Raw genomic sequence first — 11,265 nt, forward strand, 5'->3', positions numbered from 1 at the left:
TATCCATAACGATCTTAATCGAATTTCGTCTAATTGGCAGTAATTGATCCAATAGATGGTCAGATGTTTAGAAAGTATAACAAAGCGATTGCTAATTGTTTCAGCGTGAAATTTTCGCGCCGGGTTGGCCAGCAGCAGCGAAACAAAGGAAAATCGCTGCCGTCGCCGTCGCGTAGGTCAGCAATCAGTAATCGAGGAACAAACAAAAGACGCACGACGTTAATTAGCCGCTGGTCATTTGACCGTCAGCAGCGGAACTGACCAAAAGAAACGAGATAATGAGTGTGGGTAAAGGTTCTAGAAAATGCATATATCAGTTTGTATGCTAGATAAGAATGGTAGCGGCTTAAATTCAGGTGGATAATGATGCGTGTAAAGGACAATGATAAAATGTACTTGCACCTTGTTGAGCTTGGCAACCGTCATGAAAATATTATATGAAAAACCTTAAGCCTGAAGCATTGCGAGAGTTGACAAGCGTGAGTTGCATGAGGACAAATATCCATTAGAGAAGGGCTGCGTGTAGCAAATAATTCCCGGCGTTCCACCGAAAGACTCGACTAAAAAACCCAAGCCAGAAGGCCAAATGGCTTCTTGCAGTGTTTCGCGATTGCAACCAGCATCAAGAATCCAGAAGAACTAGAGGTAGCAAATTATTTCCGAGGTTCCACTGAAATTGACCATATTTTTTTAAAATTGAAAACCACGACGCCTTAGAATCCCCCATGTCGCCAGTTTGTGGACTTGGATGGAACTACATTCGCTGCCACAAATGGGACACTAATTCATGGCGGCGAAATCGGATGAAGTGACCTCGTCATGACTTTACTTGCGCGGGCGCACGACACATTACCCACGCGAAATGAGATTCTGGTTCACTTTTTTTTTGTTGTTTTAGTGGAATACCGACAATTGCCACATCAGCACTTGAGAAATATTCTATTTGTGGTAACCATAATAGGAAAAATGTCCGGGGTGATCGATAATGATCTTGTGACTAAAGTGGGTATTGTTGGTTCTCGGTTATTTCCTATTTTGCAGAGTCTCAAACTGTAGACGCTAGAAATTTATTGTTGTAGTTGACATTACTTTAACTTTAAGAATTTTTGTTCATTTTAATAATTTCACTCAAGTTCCCTAATAAGGTGTCGCTTCAAGTGCAACTTAATTTCTATGGAAACCTTGATATGGCGCCTGAGCATTGGTCATATTCTTGCCTTCTACCGGAACCGGTTTGATGTTGAAGATAATAGTACATCTATAATTTAGCCCTAAATTGCTCCTTTGGGCCAGTTTCTTACGGGCCAAGTGCAGAATTCATTTACCTCCAAAGCGTTCATAAACGTAAGGGAATAGTTAACTCACAACTTAAAAGTCATTCAACTTATTCATATATGGAAGAACGATTACAGGAAGCTCTCCATGCCAACCGCGGAAATTTCGAAACTATAAATTGGAGATGACTTTCATAACGCCATGGCATGAAAGAACCTTTTTTTTTATTACGCATCCATTATAATCGACGATTACAGCACGCTTCAGCCTGCGTAATAGTATATTACACTCCAAGGTTGAGAAGGATATTATTATGACCCGAATGTCAAGTTTAAATCTAAGACGTGAGGGTCATAAGCATTTCACAACCTCGGGGTATATACGGTTTTTTTCCACAACTAGATTTAAGTAGATTTTATAGGGTGCAATAAACATTTCTAAATTGAGCACAAATTGAATCCGAAACACATGAAGGCATCGCGTCTTGAATCATAATATCAACGGTGACGTTTCATTTGACATTCATTTTCATCGCAGTCATAGATAAGACAACAATGGGGGTGATGACGACGTTGCGGCAGATGAGCTCGATAGGTAAATAATGAGCCATATACGTGTCATTGTTAACCTGTCACTCAAGTTCTTTAGAAAAAAAAGACTTCACAGTACTTTGGGTGTGTTTGATGACTGTAAAGTACGAGGCATACTACACAGTTATTAATAATGATGGTATCGATCTTTTGAAGCTATTAGTGGAAAAAATAGTGTTTATCATGCATGTATGGCTACTACGGAAATAATGTTAGAATCTCCTAAATGAATCTATAGAACTATGAGTAGTCGTAATATTGATGTACTTGTAACAAAAAAAACATTGTATAATCTTCGTGTGTAAGAGCCTTTAAGGCCCTTGCGCCTCATAAAGCACTCCCGCGACGCACCGCGCTTTGTAATATGTCGGACGTGCTTTAAAGCCTCTCTCATGCACTTATGCTATGAGATATTATGAGGAGGTGGAAACTTATGTATTCGCAGTTTAAGTTTCAATATACTCAATGGCAATGCCATTGCCAGTTCGCGATTGCTTCTCAAAATAACTTTATGCGGCAACCAGTTTCAGGAAGGTTGTAGGGGAGGTCAATTAAAGTTGGTTGAGAACGAATTAGAATTCATTAGAATCGGAAATGTTGGCGATATTTACTTTTTTGTGTCAACTCGGTTATGTGTGCAAACGTACAACCGGGTGTCCCTGCACATGACCACATTGACACTTAGTTAATACAAAAATATGCAAATATGATATTGGCCAGGTTTATGATTTGGATCTCTTTACGCGACCTAACCAGGACTTTAAGTCATGAAAAAGGCATTTTTCTTGCATTTTTTACCATTTCGATTTCTTTCCAGGTTCGTGACTTGGTCTCCCTCTGCACTTGCCCGACACAGTTCCCCATGATTAGAGTCTCTGAAGGCAAATACCGAATCGGTGACACGAAAGTGCTTATCTTCGTCAGAGTGAGTATAATTTCTCTTTTTTTGACCCACCTAAAGCACCCGAGTGGGTCGCCCCAATCGTCAAAATCACACACGACGGAATTTCAAACTTGAGACCCAAATAGAAGTGTATTTTTACATAATAACGGTACTGTTTTGATACACGCATCCATTTTCTTTTCCTATGTTTTGTCATTGTTTTGTCTTGACAAGCTTAAGCCGATAATTTACATAGAACTCAGATGCTTTATGCGATACGTGAATTACATGACGTATTGCCCTCTTCTTTTGTGGCTTTTCGTGTGCGGCATGGGAAAATAGTCAATTAAAAGCGTGCAACTGAAGTAACTGAAAATTTCTGCTTCTTATCAGATTCTAAGAAAACACGTGATGGTACGGGTGGGAGGAGGATGGGACACCCTGGCACACTACCTGGACAAACATGACCCTTGCAGGTGCCGCGCCCAGCACAGGCCCACACAGGGTGCTCGATTAGTGCCAGGAAAAGCTCCCGATTTGCACGGGTCTCACGTCTATTACGACAGGTACGTTCGGGTAATGTGAGAATATCGCATTTTATCGACCGATTTGTTCAGTCATTTAAGGTGAGGATTGTCGGAAGTGTTAGTTATATTTACTTATTGCCTATAAATGAGATTATAGGAGTTTTACTACTGCACGGGGCGTTTGGGCGTGCATTATAACCCGCCCTGACTCAACATTATTTCCACTTTTATGTTGTTGATGAATCATCAGCGGGCTCCTTTTTCTTGAAACCTACGCCTAATCTTGTGGAAAACAGCAATTAAATAAATTAGAAACAGGTCGTGCCGAAATTACAGCAACCACTGAGGAGTCAACGGACTGGCCACAAAAATTGCGTTAGGTCACTGTGTACGATTACTTTTGTCGCAACTACCAAAAGAAAAGAAACACGTAAAAAATAAATTTAGTGAGAGTTCACACCTAAGGTGTTAATAATGCATGAATTACAAACGTTGCTAAATATTTTTTTAAGATTCTATGCGCAAACATTAATGCGCTAAATCCATTCTATGCGCAAACATTAATGCGCTAAACCTATTCTCGGCATAACATGTACCAACATTTCCCTGCGAACGTGGCAATCACTTCTCTTCTATTATTCTTATGTGCATGGGAGATGTCGTAAATGTCGGGATTATGACCGATGACGTCGTAAAGCTTTGGTCGAAAGCGCTATAAATCACATTTTAATTATAATATCCGATTTTTTTGACGATCGAGAGCTTCATTTATCGTTTATTGCTACGTTTATCACTCTGAAGGAACGTTAGTTTTCTACCATTCCCTGATAACGACTTAATTCCAAGGCGTAAACAAGATAAGAAGGAGAGCGGGCTTGATCAAACCCGTTGCTCTTAATTTATAATGCCAAATTGTACTTCACCATACAAATATTGTCTTAAGCTTAAAGTGCTTAGTGATTCCTTTTAAAAGTAGAACATCAAATTGCAGGCGCCGGTTTGGAGGTGCGTTCTAGATTTCTTGTTCATATTTACATATTAAAGAGATCGTTGGACTGCATTAGGTACATATACATATCTGAATTAGTAAAGGTTTTTGACTTCTACGAACCTACTGGCAATAAGGCAGACTTCTTGGAAAGTTGAGAACTAGACAAAAGAAATTATACTAATTCTTGCTTGGATTGTATCCGTAGGTACACCTAGATTATTATGTAAAACTGATGAGACAAAATTCTTAAACAACAAAATAAAAAACTAAAACAATCCCTGTCACTTCCTCACAAGCGTGCAGGCACTAAAGATAATATGGACATATAGATCATTCTGGATATATGTAGAATAATCCTACGATAATTTCCCCAATAAGTTTGTTAGGGTTGTGTAATCTTTCCCTTTCAAGGATTTCACAACTACCCTCCTTCCGAGAGAGTCTCTTAGAGCCTACAATGGATTGCACACGCAGGCAGCAGAAGACCCATCTTTATTTCGTTGACTGGATACGTGGATTGCTTGCCTGTCCTGGCTGTAGGACTGCGCATTTCCACAACACTATTACTTACTTCTTTAGGGAGAATGTGTCGCGTCAGGAATCCCTGTTTATGAAGAGAACATGATCTAAAATGGAAACGCCGACAAGGGAGACACTTAAAAACACTTTAATGGACAGCGGAACGTTATCGCATCATTTCAATTTGTTCGCGTCAATTCGGAAAAGTAATGAAGAGAAATCTACTTGAAAACCAGGGCAATTTTTGGGGGAAACAGTATTCAAACAGGAATTAGAAGCAAATTTTGGTGATACAGTGAAGACTCTAAAGGTCTAACTAAGCACATGTAGTGATGTATTACAGATACTTCCCAATGCATCTTTGGAACTACAACATAACGTATTTTACCTACGACTGTCAGGATATTGCATTGCTACCGACTCAAAAATGATGTGGAAAGGCTCTCGATTTGCGTATACTTTCATTTCCTACGGGTTGTGCACGTTACGATGACGGAATAGACTTATTTCCCACGGTATAAAAAGTATCGTATACAAGTTCCGCAAAATGACCATTTCTTACTCACATAACTTACTGTACTCGTACTCATTTATTACTCGTTGCTTATTATGTTATGGTTTTTCACAAATTGTGGAAGTTGTAGAAAAATCATCATATATAACCTGGAAAAAATGGCGTTTCTCTTTCCGTGCGATTTACTGCGCCCGCCTGCGTATCGTGCCAAATTGTCATGTTATTACGAAATAAGTTATATTTCATGTCTGTTATATTTTTAGTAATTCCTAGAGAATACTAACTTTTTGTAACTCCATTTACTTCAAGAACTTCGATCTACAGTTCATGCTCTTGCGATTTTCGGGGTAAACACAGCAGCTTCTTTGTCTCTCGCAGATTAGGCCAGTAACTGATAACGCTGTTAACGTTGATAACTGGGATACGAACCGGATAAATGAACATGATATTATTTTCCACAGAATGGCCACATCTCCAGCTTCACTACCTCCAACCATCAACGGAGTTTCCAGCGGCCCAAACAGTTTAGGTCCACCCATGAACTCTCTGAACCGATCCAGATCCAGATCACCTTCCCAATTATATACAGACACTAGGCGTTCAGTCAGCCCAAATTTCCCTAGGAAAAGTTTAGCACCACCACCGTCACAAAATAGGTAAGTCGACTGATACAAGGTACTCCGTTTGTTGCTACCAGTTATCTTACTTCGTGATCTTTTTGGTCATTAATATTTGCTTTCCAAGTATATAACATTTGCATTTTTAGATCTAGAAGCCCAACTCCAAATTTTACGTCGACACACCATACTAAGTTGTCCACCAACAAAAGTCCACAACATGTGGTCAAGAATTCAGGTCCGCAAAGCTTGCCTTTTATTCCAACGTCTCCCAAGTCAAAGCATGTTTCAAGCATACAAATACCAGTAGAGCATAAGGTGAGTTGCATAAGTTAATTGAAATTGGAAATGATAAAGATACGGCTTAGTGAAAATTTCATTATTTTTACACATTTCATATTGTTCAGGTTTTGAAATCTGAAGCTGTTTTACAAGTGAATGGAGAGACTCAGGGCAGTGATAATCACAGTGATACATCTTCGCAGATGTCAGATGAGGGATATAGAAGTATGGGTGTAACTCAGGACAAAAACAAGAAGAGATCTTCGGTGTATAGTCAAAATTCTGGTGAAGATGTTGAGGAAAATGGTAATTCTAATAGGCGTTGACGATGATTGTCGGTTACATTTGATAACTTGTAGAGCAACAAAAAATTTACACTGAAGATGAGCTTAATGACGTCGGCTTGCGAAAAACGAACTTTTCACAGAGGATTTTTGACGGTGATTTCAAATCCTCCAGAAAAACACCTGAACCTCCGAAGTCCAGTCCACAGTCTCCGTTAGCGGATTCCCATAATGAAAAAAAACTTCTAGATAGCCAGAAACCTAGCCATAATTTAGGTAATCTATATAACTCCCCATGAAACAACATCCATTTATTACAAATAATGAATTTCAGGTTCCCACACTGTTAGAAGTTCTCCGCGACCCGAGGATCGCCCAGTACTCAGACGGACTAGCAGCACCGACAAAGTGGGTTCGAAGAAAATTCCACTGATACTTCCGGAGGATCGCCCAGTGCTTAGACGGGCCAGCAGTACCGACAAAGTGGGATCCAAGAAAATCCCACCAGTGCTCCCCAATTCACCTAAAAAGCAAGACAATAGCAAGATTAACACCTGGAATGGAAGACAAAGGCCTACAAGGCCTAGTATTACTCAGGAAACTTACGTGTCCCCCTTCCAAAGGAACACTAATGGTATGTGTTAGACATGCGGATCAGTGAGCTTTCGGATGGTTCTTTGAAAAACGATTTCTAATTGAATTTGAATTTGGTGGTTTTTAGGCAGACGAAGTGTTTCGGCCTTAGGAGAACGGAGAATCTCTGCCTCTGCGAACTCTTCGCCGACCAAAGGACGCCTTAAACAAGAACTGTTGAATGCCGTAAGGAAAGCTGATGATGACGAGACCATAGCTCTACAGGTAAAGAATTGCTTTAAACTGGACTTTATCAAAACCCACTAATGAAAGATAAGTGAATCGTAAAAAAATTAATATGTTTTGTGCTTAGCCTACTAAATTTCAACGGTCCGGAACACAACTCACACTAAAAACGAGACAAGTATGAACATGAAGTTTGTCAAAAGGGGGTATTCAATACTGCTCTTTTGATTAGCTTTAACTGTGTGTTTTTGTTTGGAATTTGAGCCATGTTTGGGGTGAATTTACCTGAAGCTTTATATCGCTTAAGGCCAACTTACTAACATTCTGTCAACTTTACCTAGAGACTAATTGCCACACAGAAACGTTGAAATACAGCCAGGGTATCGCTTAGACATTAGGCATTTAACTTGAAGTTAAAGTTGATGGCACATTAATAGTTTGGTTCTTTAAGGGCTCTAAGGGCGTTTGCTTCCGTTAAAATTGAAACGGTTTACAATCAAACCGAATTTTGTTCTTCACGGTAGGACGCAACTGCTTCTTACCATATAAAAGCAATGTATGAAAGTCTGTTATTGGACTTATTGTGGTTTATATAATAAAGAAATATGTTTTTGCATGAAAAAACTGTGTGTGGAGTGTATCGATCAATTTTTTATGCGTTGATCATGTATACCGAGTGTTCCGGCGAAGCCCGGATATCGGAGAATAACATGGGAAATCGGTTTTTATTTGTTTGCGTCTGTACGGATTACACAATCGAATAAGTTTTACATGGAGGTCATAATACTCGAGATCAGTCATCATTCTGTAGTTTTTTCATTTTTATGGTTAAGAGCCGTTTTGGCTGAAAATGTCTCCAAATTTTAAAAATTTAAATTTCTTGCACGACAATTCGAGGCCACGATTGGTCAGAGTCAAAGCCAGAATTGAACCAACACGAAGTCTTGGCTCTGGCCAATCGTGGCCCCGAACGATTACGGGGGACATTCAAAATTTTTAAATTTTGAAGCGTTTTCAGCGAAAGTAGCTCTAATTACAAGATTGAAACATTACAGAATGATGGACGGTGTTGAGTACTATGACCTCCATGTAAAAGTTTTTCAATTGGATACTCCGTGCAGGCATCAAAAAAATAAAAGCCGATTTCCCATGTTTACCTGTAATGCCGGGGTTCACCTCTGGTATTTCGATGATACTAATTTATTTTTCTGTGCATAAGAGAGAACATGTTTTCGTAGCTCTGAAAATCTGTTTCGCAAGTAAGAGCGGTTGCAAAACATGACTCGAGAATTTTGAGTTTTTTAATCAAAAAATGATGGAGATTTCCATTTTCTTTGAAGGACTTTGAGCTCACTGAACCAATTTTTTAAGAAATTTGATCAACGCTAAAAATTAAATTGATTTTGAGCATATTTTTGGCTGTCTGCAGAGTGGTTTCACATTGCCTGCCTTAGTAAAAACCTTCGTCTTCGGGAAAACGATTCTAACATTTCAATTTTAGGTCCAGGAACTGCTCCGTAAATTCGGCAGTCTGAGCACATTGGATAACGAGGCAGATTACGTCTCCGCCCCCGCATTTTCCAGACAAAATAACGAGAGAATGTCGTTCAGGAGTCCCAGGAAGGACTCCAGACCTGAGAATAATGGATCCAGAATTCCAGCCCCAGTCATCCAGAACAAAGCCTAATCGCTTAGATAGATCTTTTAACAGTTGTATAATTTTGTAGGTAGATTTTTTACATTATTAGTAGTTCATACAAACTAATGAGTGGTTTATCTAAGATTTAGATTAGTGAAGTTCCTGTTCAGGAAACGATACCTCTGGAAATCAAAACAGAGAGTAGACCTATATATTTGGTGCTAATATATTATTAGTGACTTAGTCTAAGAACAATGAAAAAGATCACTAATTTTCTCTAGACTGATCGTTTTATTGGCGTTTTAAATCATTCCAGCCTTTAAGTGCAAAAAAGAAAATTTCGTTCTGTTCCGGTTTGTGCGTTAAAATTATCCGATATTTTCGGTTTTAGGGCACTAATAGAATTTGGCTCACACGAAGTATGAAAAGACTTTGTAACTGATCAAAGAGGATCAGTTATACTAACTTTGGGTGATCGAGGATTTTTCATATGGCTGCAGGGCTTTGCAACACGTATCCTTTCAATTCAAAGCCTTCATATTTTAACGTCATTGGTCAACATGATCACAACACATTCGTGTTGCATCTCCTTGCAGACGCTCTCATAAACTAACAAGAGTTTTGATTTTTCCAAGATTTATCCTAACTGATAACCAGATATTTTATATCTAAACCGCGTTGAAGCTATGTTTGGCAAGAGAATTTAAAAGTACCCAGTCTTAAAGCAATATCGGAGATAAATCCTGCACGCTCTTGAGTTTACCAGTAATGAGCTTTAAAATTATATGATACCTTCTGGTATGTTTACTAAGGCTATATTTTAGTTGATTTAATTTATATGAAGAATCGATACAGAATGTCCGGAAGTAACTGATGTGCACTGCTCAGAAGTTGTTAATATTATTCATCTAATCGAGGCAATCTTACGTACATCTGATATTTTACGGCTCTCTGTATAATAATTTGCTTTCGGCAATAAATTACAGGGTGGATGTTTCGTTCAAGACTGAGAAAATGTACTTTTCGTGCTAATGCGGACTTTAGCTTGATTCATTTTTATCGTCCACTCTGTATTCTTTTGTCTGAACTTGACGGCATTTTAACTTAATAACCTCACTTAGAATTTTCATATTAATCTAGCGAAGGGTATCAAGAATCTTTTGGATTTCCTGTAATAACAAAACACCCTGTACCTAACCGGCATGTACTCCTAACGTCCTAATATGTAAACCTTGATAATTATGAATGAGAACTAACAGGTAAAAATATTTATCCGTAGATGGAATTTTATGAAATGTTTAGCGTTTTCTACTGCTTACTGAATTGAAAGTGCTCAACTAAGGGACATAGATAGTTTTTTAGTGGAACATTCCAGTTTTGATACGATTTTTGATAGAAAACCTTAAGGGCTTGGAGAAAGCCAGCTTAGTAATTTAGCATTTAAACTCAAATTCACCTAACGTTGAGTTGAGCAAATTTCAAAGTGGGTATGTAATCAGGAATTCGATATATTATATTCGTTCCACGTAATAATTAAATATTTATTGATATTGACATTATTTGCCGTATATTGAATTGCCAATGTAGCTGTTTATTAGAGCATGTTTTCTTCTTCTGGAAAAAGGTTTTATTAACTTTACGCAGTTGTTGAATCGCGATTTTAGTATTTTATACGTAAAAAATTATAAATTTAAAATTTCCTTGATTATTACTTATTATTATTGTTAATTTTTTACATTTTAAAATAAACTAATTTACCGCAACTAGAGTTTTATTTTATCATGATAGCAGCAAGGTATGGATACTCGTACATCTAAGAAGCTCTTTCTCGGCCCTTGATAGTTGGTATATTAACCAAAAAATTTCTCATAAAAACTGCAATGCAGCAAACATTCGGTGCTTTTTTTTCAACACCCATGAGTCTACACCAAAAGCCCATGCAGAAATTCTTCGTAATGATCCCGATAACATACGGGAAAAATCGGATTTTGAAGATGGTTCTTTCTGGATGCTGTGTCTTCTTTATTAGCGCCATCGCCTCTCGGCTTAAAAAAAAAACAATCGAGTGGATTCCATGCAAGTAACAGCCAGCTGACCATTCTTTTAGCTTTTGGACCTTTAGTTTTCACGTGGCTTCCAACACAACTCGATAAATTTCTGTTCCATCTAGTCTCAGTCTTTTTCACGTGCAGTATCCTAAATTTCTTCCAGATATAACAGAATTGTTCATCCATTTCCATCCTCCCTCACATTCAGGCATGGCCCTTCTATCCTAATTTCGCTCAGGAGCGAACTGCTCACGTCCCATAACTGAGGTCACAACAA

At 38.4% G+C, this 11,265-nt stretch overlaps 1 protein-coding gene across 2 annotated transcripts in view; it reads left to right on the forward strand.

Annotated features, from left to right (window-relative positions):
* pigs (pickled eggs) overlaps positions 1 to 10,703 on the forward strand; it is a 45,475-nt gene extending 34,772 nt beyond the window's left edge. For both annotated transcript variants that reach the window (XM_066288005.1, XM_066288003.1), the window contains exons 7-15: positions 2,683 to 2,790; positions 3,142 to 3,314; positions 5,761 to 5,955; positions 6,066 to 6,234; positions 6,324 to 6,504; positions 6,558 to 6,758; positions 6,817 to 7,116; positions 7,204 to 7,340; positions 8,803 to 10,703. In XM_066288005.1, coding sequence (XP_066144102.1) covers positions 2,683 to 2,790; positions 3,142 to 3,314; positions 5,761 to 5,955; positions 6,066 to 6,234; positions 6,324 to 6,504; positions 6,558 to 6,758; positions 6,817 to 7,116; positions 7,204 to 7,340; positions 8,803 to 8,988 — 1,650 coding nt within the window. In that variant the 3' untranslated portion in view covers positions 8,989 to 10,703. The remainder of the gene's footprint in view (positions 1 to 2,682; positions 2,791 to 3,141; positions 3,315 to 5,760; positions 5,956 to 6,065; positions 6,235 to 6,323; positions 6,505 to 6,557; positions 6,759 to 6,816; positions 7,117 to 7,203; positions 7,341 to 8,802) is intronic.
* Positions 10,704 to 11,265: the final 562 nt, after the last annotated feature.

The sequence above is a fragment of the Euwallacea fornicatus genome, chromosome 12, assembly GCF_040115645.1.
Source record: "Euwallacea fornicatus isolate EFF26 chromosome 12, ASM4011564v1, whole genome shotgun sequence".
Lineage (NCBI taxonomy): Eukaryota > Metazoa > Arthropoda > Insecta > Coleoptera > Curculionidae > Euwallacea > Euwallacea fornicatus.